The following is a 13,422-nucleotide window of genomic DNA, read 5'->3' as shown; positions in this document are numbered from 1 at the left end:
AAAAAAAAAAAAAATTTGGTGTTTTGTTTTTTTATTGAACTCAAGGTATTAGGCATCAGAAACTAACTACACTTGTATTTTTTCAAAACTAAGTTGAAGCAATCAAGTGGCAAAGAAGTAAGTATTTAGGATGCAGAATAGCTAAAGATTCTGTTACATGCATTAAAGACTTTTAAAAATAATGTTCATTACTTTCACAATTATTGCGTTGCACAATACCATTTGACTGGCAATACTCCCACCCTTTGGTATTTATTGATTGATTCATTATTCAAGTAGGGTTAATTAAAACCCAAATTACCTTGTCTTTCTCCTTGTGTCAAAGTTCTGATTCTACCATAAACATTTTAGTGTCAACTTTGCTTTAAAAAAATGGTTATGAATAAGGCAGTCTTGAAAGCTCATTTGTATTCACTCTTTGGGATATGTAGATTGGCCCAGGTTCACTGGCTCTGAGAGAAGTGAGGAGAAAAAGATAGGCTGCCAAGAAGCAAAATGCACAAGGAGCAGGAGGGTTATGTTAACTTCACATTTAAATTTCAGCTATTGCCCATGAATAATAAATAGGCCTCAATCTGGAGATTGTACCAGGTTCTTCTGGCCCTAAAATTCTGTGATTAATTTTTGAAATTAAAATTATCCTTATGTAATTATATTGTTTTCTTGCTGTCTGGATAGTTATTTTAAATTTTTGCATTTTTCTCCCTTAATCTTTTGTTTCACAGCTTCTATAAATCTCAGTCTTACCACTTGTCTCAATCCTAAACACACACACACACACACACACACACACACACACTTACACACTTTACCAACCCCCATCATTTTTTTTCCTTTGAAGATGGATGTCCATGTATATTTTAAACCATACTTCTCAATTTCTAAGGTTGTAATCGGCCTTAGAACATGTACTCTGTGTCTGGTATGGTAATGTTATTGACTTTTCTGATGAAAACAGTTCTAAAGATTGGTTTTTATCATTGGATTTTCTTTTTATATGCTCTCAAAAGGCATTTTCATGACTCTGAAAATGCTCTTATTATAACAATTACTAGTCAGAACCCAGTAAAACCTGCAAGCATCTCTGAGTTGCAGAATGAAAGCAAGGATGAAGCCTGATTGGAAAAGGCCTTCCTGGAGGTGAAATGCTTGCTCTGCTTCTCAGTCGTGTGACCTTGGAAGTGACATTTACCTGCATTGACCACATTTTCCTTTTTTTGTAAAATAAAGACGTTGTATTCTATGAGCTCTAGGGGTTCTCTCAGTATTATTCTATGATACTAAAGTGTTTGATTAAATTTTTAAAATCACAAATCATATAGAGTGATTGAAAAAATGTGGTTCTGCAAAATTATATTTTTCAAATATCTCAGAGCCATTACTAGCTTTTCCTCTTCAAATTAAAGTTAATAACTATTAGAGATTTTCTTTGGCAATATATATTAGGCACCCCTCTTCCAAAAAAAAACAAAACAAAAACAAAAACAAAAGGAAAATCCTGATAATATTATACTAGCTCTGTCTTCTCAAACATTTCCCTTTCCTTTGAACTGAAAAGGCAAGGCCTAAGATTAACCTTCTGAGAGCCATCCTGTCTCACTTCGATGGCCTTGAATAATAAGCTGGATTGTTAATATAGCATGAATTCAGTGTCATTCTACTTAATTTATTATTTCTGCATGGTAGCCTAAAGAAGGAAACATGCTTCTTTTCTTTGGCCTGCTTGCTAAATCAGACATATGGGGAAGGTAGGTTCCTGAGTGGTAGAAGACCACACAGAAGGCGAGGAAACCATGCTAATGTTTATTTAGTGATCACCACTGCCAGTTTGCTTTGGCTGGGAAGTCCTGTGTTTGATCCTTGTGCCTTCATGGGAGTCCGTCCTAATGTTGTGAATGCCTTGATTATAATCAAGCCGTGGAGGAAAGTGACATTGAACATTGGTGAAATTAACTCTTCACTGGAGCTACTTTTGTAAGTGTTCAAGAACAGTGCTAGTGATGCTGCATTCGTTCCCCATTGCTGTTCTAACCCATGACTACGAACTTAATGTCATAAAAACAACAAAAATTACTGTTCTTACAGTTCTGGATATCAGAAGCCCATAATGGGTCTTAAAGGCTAAAATGAAGGTGTTGGCAGGGCTGTGCTCCTTCTGGAGACTAGGACAGAATTGTACTTTGTTTTTTCTGGTTTCTAGAGCCTGACACCATTCCTTGACATGTAGCCTTTTCCTCAGGTCCTTCTAGTCTCTACTTCCATCACCACATCTCCTTCTCTGACTCTGACCTGTATTAAGACTCTGGTTTTATAAGTACCTTTGTGATTAGATCGGACCCATCTGGATAATCCAAGATGATCTCTTCATCTCAAAGTCCTTAATTTAATCACACCCGCAAAATTCCTTTTGCCATGTAAAGCAACCTGTTGATAGGTTCTGAGGATTAGCGTGGGGGCTGTTATTCTGTCTGCCACAGATCCTTCTACTCATTCAGGTCATGACTCAGATATCCTCTCCTCAGAGAAGCTTCTAGGACCACCTAGAATCCCATTTACCCTGGTCATCTGTTTACCCTCTTTTTATTAAATCTGAGAATAGTATATTTCTTTTTTAAATTTATTTTTTGTTTAATTGTTTATTTTCTGTTGTTTTATTTGTCACTTCCTGTCTCCCTCCACTAAATGATAAGCTCCACTACAGCAGAAACATGGTCAGTCTCCTTTACCACCTTGTCCACAAATCAAAATAGTTCCCCGCCCTTGGTAGACTCTCAGAAGATGTTTGTTGAATGAATCAATCTGTATACAGTCTAAGGAAGCCTTCTTTACATTAAAACTATATTAATACACTCCTATTACTATAACTATCAATAATGCAAATATTTTTTTACTAAACAGCAGTTAAACATGCTGTCAATAGATTATCTTTTGAATTTACATAATGGGTTTCTCCTTGGGACATGGATGAGATCGATAAAATTAAATACCAAATGTAAAATGAAGCTGCAGGCAAGAGAAAATATAAGAATTAGATAGAATTAATGCAGAGTAAATGTCTTGCTAAAAAGAATGGTAATGTTATTTTGACCCTGTAATCATGATACCATGATGAATAGGATGTGGCCTCTGCCCTGTTCGCTGCAACAAAGGCAGAGAAAGAATGGAGGAGAGAAGTTCATTTTAATTGAGACATCAATTCTGAGAAGCAGAGCTTTCCTCAGGCTGTTCCCAAAATATGGTAGTCAGCACTTCAGGAAATGCAAAGAGCTTTTAGACAAAAGGAAAGACATTATCCGTTGTCATGACATTAAGAACAACCCTGATGGAAAGACTGCATTTTATTAGCAGGTAATTTATAGTTGTTGCATTCTTGTTCAGTTATGCGTCCAGGTGATTGATGAAACAAACCTTCAACTGAGTCAGTCAGTCAGGAAATATTTATTGAGTGCCTGGTGTTGGTCAGTACTTAGGCTGTGATATCAAACTGAACAGTATTGAGAAAGAGGCTGGAAAGATTGGGAGGACTGTGGAAGAGGAGTGTTTGGACTGAACTCTGTCCCTTCCAAAATCTGTATGTTGAAGCCCTAACTCCTAATGTGACTGTATTTGGAGATGGGGCTTTTAAGGAGGTAATTAAGGTTAAATGAGGTCATAAGTGTGGGCCCTAATTCTATATGACTAATGTCCTTATAAGAAGAGAGGGAGAGAGATTAGATAGATAGATAGACAGACAGACAGACAGACAGACAGACAGATATACAAGGGATGCACATGCATAGGAAAAAGGCCACATGAAGACACAATGGAAAGGTGGCTGTCTGCAAGCCACGGAGAAAGGCCCCAGGAGAAATCAAATCTGCCACCACCTTGATGTTGGACTTCTAGCCTCTAGGACTGTGTGAAAGTAAATTTCTATTGTGTAAGCCGCCTAGTTTGTGATACTTCCTTATGGCAGCCCTGGCAGACTAACACAAGGAGGAACTTGATCTAAGTCTTGAAGGATGGATAAGGCCATTTCTGGGAAATGGCATGGATGAAGATCTCTACCCAAGGCCGTGGTTTGGGAAAGCACTCATGGGAAGTGCTGAGTGAAAGCCATGGAAAAAATTTGGAGTACACGTAGCTTGTTGGATTAAAGAGCAGCAGAAACAACTGAGTGTGAATGGGGTGTGGGTGGGTCCTTAGAGACTTGGGTGCCATTATGTCTGGGGTGGAGAAAGTGATTTTGGACGATCTTGATATCCGGGGAGAGAGAGTTTGTATTTGATAGAGCAGAAAATCTGGTGCTTACATTTGGGATTTTGGTAAGGAGTCAGTTTTAGAAAGATCAGGGAGGATATGATCAGTGGCAGATATGGAAATGAAGAGTAAGGTGTGCCTCCAAGAACTATCATAAAAAAAAAAGAAGCCAGAGTTTGGTGATAGCCAGGGCATTATTGGAAAGAGTGAAGAGTTAGAGTGGAATGGGTAATGAGGCGGAGAGGCATCCAGATAGTTCATCCTTGGGGTTTCATGAGGACTGGAATATGTTTGCAGTTGAGGTATTGCATTCTCCCACCCCCCAGTGCTTTAAAATACCTTACAATAGAAGACCTATCCTTTCCTTCAAAACAGCTTTATTATTATTAGTTAAGTGCTCTCCTTTCACCTAATGCCATAAGCTTACTTATGTCTGGAAATCCCAGGGATGGTTCAGGTGCCCTTTACGCCCCACAGAGTCCTAGGATATTCCTTCCTAAGATGCGCTGGTTCTCAGGAAGCAGCATCACCTTCTGCCTCACACGCGGCATAAATATAGTTGCTCGGATGGTTTTTACTCTAAAATACTGTTTGTTTGTTTTTCCTTGATGTAGGAATAATACATGTTTCCTTTAGAAATTTTGGATATTATAGAAACATATACACAAAAATTCCAAGTAAGTCAGTCCTGCTGTTTAGATTAGTTACTATTAGTATTTGGGGAGTCAAACAGAATGAACAGTTGTGCTTCCTCCTTTTTTTCAGTTAATGCATATGATTCTTCAATATGTTTATATTACATTATTGGTAACACTATATTTTTTTAGTTTAGAGTCCCTTGTGATTTTCTCTTGAGAGTTCCAAGAATGGCATGGGAAATAGTGATTTTTATTTTCCCAAGAAAATTTTGATAGGTGATATTTGCAATAGATAGATGGTCCGAAGTTCAATTTTGCTCTTAGGGAGATGTGGAAACCTCTATGAAATTACGTTTAGTAAATTAGAGCTGAAATATTTTTAAAGTATATATTGGAGAGAGGATAAAAAGGTTTTTTTTTTAGGTCATATTCCCCACATTATTTTACTCTTGAATTGAACATATTTGCTCTATTTCTTTTTAATGTACAAAGTTTAATTTTAAAGGAGCCAGTTATTTAACATAGGAAAAATGAAGTGCAGTCTTAGTGCAAATGAAATGTTTAGCACTTGAGGTTAAACCAGAAAGGTAGACACTTGCCCTCCTTGATTAGATGGTGCTTTACTTCCAATTGGTGAATGCCTGGCTTCTAAGAAAGTGTAAATTTTACTTTGTTTTCATTTAATCTCCACTTTGAATTGGTTTTCTAATTTATGATATTATAAACCATTTTCAAGAGATCGTAAGAAATGCTTATTGTCTGATCGCTATGGTTGAATAACAAATACTTTTTATCTGTTTGATATTGCAGTTGACTCATGTTGATCAGGCAAGCTTCCAGGTTGATGCCTTTGGAACATCGTTTATTCTCGATGTCGTGCTAAACCAGTAAGTTTGTTGAGCTGCATTCAACTTTTGTCAGATACACATTGAATCCACTTTCCTATCCTTCTGTAAAGTTTTGTTTTCTTACTATATTTTACTTCATCTTCCTATATCAGTTAAATACTACATTGAAAACTATTATGTCTATCGATATAATATCTGTTATATCTATTTTAAGGTATAAAGTCTGGCAAATAACAGGAAATGGCTATCTATTTGAAATTGAATAGCTGTAACAGATTTAACAATGTAAAGTGGAGGGCAGGACTTATTCCGATATTTTATATAAGAATATACGTGACCTAAGTTCCTATGTAAAATTATAAAAATAGTACTTTGGGCATTAACATATCTTTCTTAAGAACAGCAGAAAAGAGAAAGTTACCCTTTTGCTCAATTATTCAGAGGACTGGCTGCATGATGTGTGATTGCTTTGATATGGGAGTTGATTTCTGTGAGGTTTAGGTACTGAGATTGTTCTTTAAATACAGTATAATGTTGGAAATTGTATTTTGTCTACCTAGAATTTTAGGTTTGGGATAACAGAATTTTAGGTTTGGAAGTAGCTTTTGATAGTCACTGGATTTAATCTCTTCCCTTTGGGTAAGTATAGTACAGGACGTTTAGTTGTCTGTTCACTTTTTTAAAAAAGAATTTGTATCCTACTTCTTATCATAAGCAGGTGGGAAGGGACCAGGACTTTGCCAGCTGTGTTTCTGAACTGAGCAGCACTGGCTCTCAGCTTGGCTGAAATCAGCAGCTCAGGAAGAAAACTCAAGGCCAGAAGGATGGAACTGTAGACCGAGAGTGAGAACTAGAGCCTAAGTTGTCTACACTGGGGAACCAGGTAGATGGAAGACTATGAGTTAATAAAAAAGGATATTAGAAGCAGAACTTAGAGCTTGTTATCTGGATAAGTAGCTACCAGCCTCTTGTGGCTGTTTAAATTTCAATGAATTCATTTAGATAAAATTTAAGGTTCTATTTTTCAATTGCATTAGCCACATTTTCAATGTTTGATAGTCATGTGTGGCTAGTGGTTATCTTACTGGACAAGGCAGGGCATTTTCCTCATTGCAGAAAGTTCTGTTGGATCATGCTGATTTAGAGATTTCTTTGGGGAATGGGCACATATAAACTGTTAGATTACTGAGCTAGGTTCGTCAGTCTTCAGGAGAATTTGTTTCTTCCTTTTAGATTTCAGTCCATGTTCAATGTATTAATTTAATTAATTTTATTATTATCCTAATTTTCATGGAATTTTTTAATGAAATTTGTGATAATACCATTTTTGTATTAATGTTTAAGCCATGTATTAGTTTATTTTTTTTAATTAAGCTGTCCACAGGTACATTTTGTAAGTAGTTCTTGCCTTTCCCCACATTTTCGTAGTTCACAAACAAATACTGAAAAGCATTGTGTTAGATGGAAATTGACTATTTAGATAATCCAACAATGGGAGTTGTTTCTTCTTAGATTATGTATATTTTAAAAGTGTAACATAAATTATATTTCTTTTGCTCATTAAAATACAGTTTATTTCTTTTTAAAATAATTAATAAACATTAATTATTTTAAAAATATTTTACACCACACTGAGTTTTTAAACCTAATTTCGTAGGGCATGAATAAGATTGTGTTAATATGATTTGTATCTTATATTCCTGGTAAATGTAAATGCCCTAAAATTTACACGTTTTTTAATGCAATAACCATAACTTTTAATTTATTTTTTAATTATTTTATTGTTATTTTATTGTTTTTATTTTTTATGATTCTTTTTTATTTTACGATTTTTATTAAAATATATCTAACATACAAAATTATATTAGTTGCAGGGGTACACCATCATTATTCAACATTTGTATACCTAAAGAGGTGATCACCATAAGTGCAGCAACCATCTGATACTGTACCATGCTATCACAATATTATTGTCTATAATCTCTGTGCTAAACATAACATCCCATGACTTAGTTTTATACCTGGAAATTTGAACCCCTTCACCTTTTCTCCCCTTTTTAAAATTTTCAATTTCAGTTGGCATTCAACATTATTTTATATTAATTTCAGGAGGACAGCATAGTAGTTAGACATTTATGTAATTTAAGAAGTGATCCGCCTGACCAGTCTAGTACTCCCCTGACACCATACCTAGTTATCACCATACCATTGACTATATTCCCTGTGCTTTGCTTTACATCCCCATGACTATTTTGTAAGTATCAGTTTGTACTTCTTAATCCCTTCACCTTTTTCACACGGCCCCCAGCCGTCTCCCATCTATCACCTCAACAAATCTAGTGCCCATCTGACACCATATGGAGTCATTACAATACTATTGACTGTATTCCTTATGCGTATACCCTACCTCCTTGTGATTACTATGTAACAACCAACTATCAGTTGGTGATGAACCTCTTTAGCTTTTTCTTATCTAGGAAGCTTTTTATCTGTCCTTCAATTATAAATGATAGATTTGCTGTGTAGTGTAATCTTGGTTGTAGGTCCTTGCTTTTCATCACTTTTCAGGAATATTTCCTGCCAATCCCCTCTGGTCTGCAAAGTTTCTATTGAGAAATCAGCTGATTGTCTTATGGGAGCTCCCTTACAGTTTACTAGTTACCTTTCTCCTGCTGCTTTTAGGATTCTCTCTTTGTTTTTAATCTTTGCCATTCTATTTATAATGTGTCTTATTGTGGGCCTGTTTGGGTTTGTCTTGTTTGGGACTCTCTGTGCTTTCTGGACTTGTATATCTATTTCCTTCACCAGGTTAGGAAAGTTTTCAGTCATTATTTCTTCAAATAGTTCTCAATTCCTGCTTTCTCTCTTTTCCTTCTGCTACTCCTACGATGCAAATGTTGTTACACTTGATGTTGTCTCAGAGGTTTCTTAAACTGTCTTCACTTTTTTGGATTCTTTTTTCTTTTTGCTGTTCTGATTGTGTGTTTTCTGCTACCCTGTCTTCCAAATCACTGATTCAATCCTCTGCTTTATTTAGTCTGCTGGTGATTCTTTCTAATGCATTCTTCATTTCAGCTATTGTATTCTTCACTTCTGACTGGTTCTTTTTTATGGTTTTTATGTCCTTTTTTATGCTGGTTATCTCTTTGTTGAAGTTCTCACTAAGTTCCTTGAGCACCCTTATAATCATTGTTTTGAACTCTGTATCTGGTAGGTTGCTTGCCATCATTTAGTTTAGTTCTGTTTCTGGAGTTTTCTCCTGTTCTTTCATTTGGGATGTATTTCTTTGTTTCCTCATTTTGGCTGCCTTTCTGTGTTTGTTTCTATGTTTTAGGTAGATCTTCTATGTCTCCCAGTCTTGGCTGCGTGGCCTTATGTAGTAGGTGCCCTGTGGGGCCTTGGCACAGTCTCCCTAGTCACCCGCTCCATGAGCTCCAGGAGTGTCCCTTATGTGGGTTGTATGTGCTCTCCTGTTATAGTTGATTCTTGATTCGTATGGGCACATCAGTGGGTGGGATTGAACCTCAGGCTGATTGGCTGTGGGGTTTAGCCACATCCACAGCTTATGGGCTGGTGTGTGGGGGGCTTACCCCACAGAGTGGGATTCACTCCAGTGGACTTTTGCCTGTTGAAATCACCCTTTGGGTGTGTCACTGGGTGTTGCTTTGCTGTGGTCTAAAGCCAACCTTTAAGTATGTTGGTTCTGGGGCCTCTTGCGAGGGGCACGGGTGCAGGCCCATGTCACCCACTGCCTGTGACTGGCTGGGGACTACCTGGTAGGAGCTTCAAAGTGATCCACGGTTGCTCACTGCCTATGCTGGACCTGGAGGTGCATGGGAGAGGCCACATTGAACTGAGGATGGCTGCCACCAGTCCTGGGCCTGGGGTAGCTCCACAAAAAGCCGGGTCATCCTGAGGCTTTTTGCCACCTGTTGGCTCCCTTAAAGTTCAGCAACTGATAAAGCCTCACATGGTACACAAGTTGAGTGACGCAGGGTCTTAGTGAGTCACTAGAGTGGGAAGAGTTGTGGTCAACTGGTTAATGTAGACTCTGGTTTGGTGCCAGTGCTGAGTCTGGAGCTAGTCAGGAAAAGTCTCAGAGCACACTGTGGCCAGCTGCTGCCCATCTGGTTCCTGAGGACTCCAATAGTTTTACAAGAACGAGTGTAATGCGGGCAGGGCTGGCTGCTCTTGGAGAAAGTGCCTCAGATGTTGGGTGAGGTCCCAATGAGTCAGAAAGAAAGGTGGATCAGCTGAACTCACCAAGCCAGTCAAATTTAGATTTGGCCTGTGGGGATGGACTCAACAGGGGAAAGATGGTATCCCCCTGCCAGCTGCACAGGTGGAGGCCCCATCATAGAGAAAATGGCAACTGTCCTCCAGCCCTGTCTCTGAAGCCACACACCTCAGTCTGCCCCCCTACCCCCCACCCCTCCGTATGCCTATGATGCCTCCTGAGTTACTATCCCTCTGCCAGAGCCCAAGGTGAGGGCCTGTGAGTGAGAGATTCTGTGTGCCAGACCTTTAAGAGGACTCTGGGTTTCCCCTTCCACCCCACCTGGTCAGTCTGAATCCCCACTGTTTTTCACAGCCAGATGTTGTGGGGGCTCCTCTTCCCAGAACCACTACTGTGGACTGGGGAGGCCAGTGTGGGGCTGGGGTCTCTTGTTCCTCTGGGGGGAACCTCCTCGACGGAGATATCACTCAACCAGCACATGGAGGTTTGGGGTTAGCCAGTTCCGCGTCTCCATCCCTCCTACCAGTCTTAAGGTGGCTTCTTCTTTCTATCTTTAGTTACGAAACTTCAGTCAGGTTTCAGATAGTTCTCCAGGTTGATTGTTCTATGATTTAGTTGTAATTTAATGTGCTCATGGAAGGAAGCAGGCACAGTGTTTATCTACTGTGCCATTTTGGCTCTCTCCTCCCAACTATATCTAAAATTTACACGTTTAAATGACTAATTTCAGTTTTCCCGCAACTTTAATATTATAAGTTTTTAAAATCTCATTATAAGGAAATGCATGTTTCTTAGAAAAATAATGAGAAAGTAGAAAAACAGTCTTAAATATTTCCACTACTTTGAGGTTGATTGCTGTATTTTAGGTTGTAACTCTCTTTGTCCTCATTCCTCCATCCAGCCTACTACCTGTGCTCCTCCCCAGCTTCATTGAAAAAATAATATTAATCACCATTTACTACATAAGTTGACTCATATGAAGTTCCCATTTTTGCAGGGCAAGAATTTGACTACTAGCTTTGTCATATGGTCAACTAATACTCTATATTTTAATTATTTATTTTGTTTATTATCTTTTCCCTCCCACTAGAACATAAGCTCCTTGATGTAGAGATTTATTTTCCTTCACTGCTGTATCCTTAGCACAGAATAGGTGCTAAATTCCAGACTGGGAAGACATATTGACTTAAAAACCAGAGGCTGGAAATAGCCAGGAGACAGAGGAGATGACTGGATGAGAATGGAAGCTGTTAGTTGGGAAGAGGGAAGCAGCAAACAAGGAAAAGAGGATAAGTGTTTGGCGCTTCTAAAAGCTGAGCCTATATAACTAGGTGTGACTTGGAAAGTCAGTTTCTTAGGTTTCTATTTCAGTGACTCGTTCCCATCCCTCCTTTAAGTTGTTGTTCTGTGGCTAGCTCTGCCTTGGTTTCCGGCTCCTGGCATTCGTAATACATTGACTTTCAGTATTCAAACAAAGAAGGGACATTAATTCCTGTTCATTCTCCCCAAACTACTTCACTTCCTTTGGAGAAATCTGAGCCCAAAAATGTTCTGTTCCTGAAAGAGAAACACATATAACACTACTTATCAGAGCATGAAACTTAGAATACTAGGGGTGAAGTATAATTCTTTTGAGATACTGGTCAGAACCTCCATTGGGTATTTTTTTTCTCATTTGCAACGGAAATTTGAAATTACAAAGGATAAAATAATAACATAAATGGAGATAACTGGATTGAGAAATATGCAGTGATTTTTTTTTTCTTTGGCCTGGCATCTATATTAAGCAAAGGTGGCAGTTAGTTGATTTCTTTATGCTGTAAGAGCCAGGATGATTTGATACAAAGATTTTTTTTTCTTATTTTTATGGAGAATGCTTTTATTTCATAGTTTTAGTTTATATATCATCTTGTAGTTGTGTTGGTTAAGTAGCAGGAAGGAGAAAAATTGAATATGCTCTTTAAAAGCTTTTTTTTTTTAATGAAGCAATTCTACGATGGTGGGACATCCTACTGAGTTTTTTGTTTATTTGTTTTGTTTTAAATTGGAGGCAAAGTAGCTGAATTATAGTTGCAGAATGGATCCAATAATAGATATTTTTAGATTGGAATGGAAGGAATTACATAATATTCCTTCTGAATGTTCAGTAAACAAGATTATCTATAACCAAATTACACAAGAATTCAACCTTTGGGTTGTAACTTCTACATGAAGAAGATAAAGAATATGGAATGATTAAAAAGGAAAAGCACAGCCAGTTCCTATTTTTCAAGATTATGAAGGGTAGAAAAAAATGTTTAGTTCCTTCATGGGGAGTCACATAGTTGTGAAATTTATTCTTTAGGACAGATATATTAATAAAGCCAAATATATAGCCTGGACTGGTCAAACTAGTCCTGAGGCCATGTTGGACCTTTGCTGAGGTCAGCAACTTATACTTTATTGTGAAACATTTCTCAGAAAACAAAAAAAGTTCAATAAAGACATTTAACTATATTATTTGAGTAATTCAAGCCAAGTCTTTTCCTGTAAATCTTTTTCCTGTTCTTTAAGAAGTAGGTGATTAAACTGCCCATAGTAATGTACAAATATTGAAAAAATTCCCTTTCAATTCTCTTTGATCCCTTTACAACCTGTGACCTGGCAAAAACAAACCACACACACGTGGACACACATATACATGCACATATATACCCCACATACAAAGAAGCAAATACTCCACATGGAGTTTGGTTGATTGTTTTAGGATGTGAAAGATATAATTAGGAAGAAAAGAACCATCTTTTGGAACCTGTTTGTTTGGGAAGGGATTCTGTGGAACAGCTCACAGATCTTGGATGATCCTACTACTAAATTTTAACTGTAGTTTACAGACTCTCTCCCTCTTATCTTCTTATTCCAGTAACAACAAAAGTAGTTTCTCTTACTTACGATCCTTATATCAGTGTCTCTTCCCCCCCCCTATTTCAACATGGGCAGTAGGGCAGACAGCTAGGGACTCAAACAGGAAGCTGTCAGCAGATGGGGTTGCCCATGCAGAATGGGAGGCGGTGTGGGGCTGGAGGAGGGGAGAAGCAGGAGCAAGCTCAGGCAGGGAAAACCCAAGTTCAGTTCAAGTGGGCAAGTCCAGTCCTGTCTCTCATTTAGGAGAATCATTTGTCACTCACCCCTCGCTTGTTTACCAGTGAGACTCTTGAATTTGCAGGGAAAGTAGGAATCACAATGGGTGAAAAAAAGATGGTATGAATTCAACTGGAATTGGAAGTTAGATCTGGAAGAGGCCTTAACGTGCTATTTACAGTGTGCTAAGTAGAATGCTTACAGTGTGGACAAAAATAAGTGATGAGGCTAAGATTATAATTAAATGATGATATGTGATGATAATAACACTGTAGATCTCTCACTGTTATTAATAAATCTGTAACTGAATATCTTGCTGTTCAACTAAGTTATTATGGTA

The 13,422-nt window shown here is 37.9% G+C and overlaps 1 protein-coding gene across 22 annotated transcripts in view; it reads left to right on the top strand.

Annotated features, from left to right (window-relative positions):
* ADAM22 (ADAM metallopeptidase domain 22) overlaps nucleotides 1–13,422 on the top strand; it is a 230,886-nt gene that overhangs the window by 29,895 nt on the left and 187,569 nt on the right. For all 22 annotated transcript variants that reach the window (XM_019716319.3, XM_074340696.2, XM_019716291.3 and 19 more), the window contains exon 3: nucleotides 5,688–5,764. In XM_019716319.3, the coding sequence (XP_019571878.2) occupies nucleotides 5,688–5,764 (77 nt within the window). The remainder of the gene's footprint in view (nucleotides 1–5,687; nucleotides 5,765–13,422) is intronic.

The sequence above is a fragment of the Rhinolophus sinicus genome, chromosome 4 (assembly GCF_057876585.1).
Source record: "Rhinolophus sinicus isolate RSI-liver-muscle chromosome 4, RSI-T2T, whole genome shotgun sequence".
NCBI classification, from domain to species: Eukaryota; Metazoa; Chordata; class Mammalia; order Chiroptera; family Rhinolophidae; genus Rhinolophus; species Rhinolophus sinicus.
Note: the sequence above shows the minus strand (reverse complement) of the source record. Positions and strands in the feature narration are given on the sequence as shown.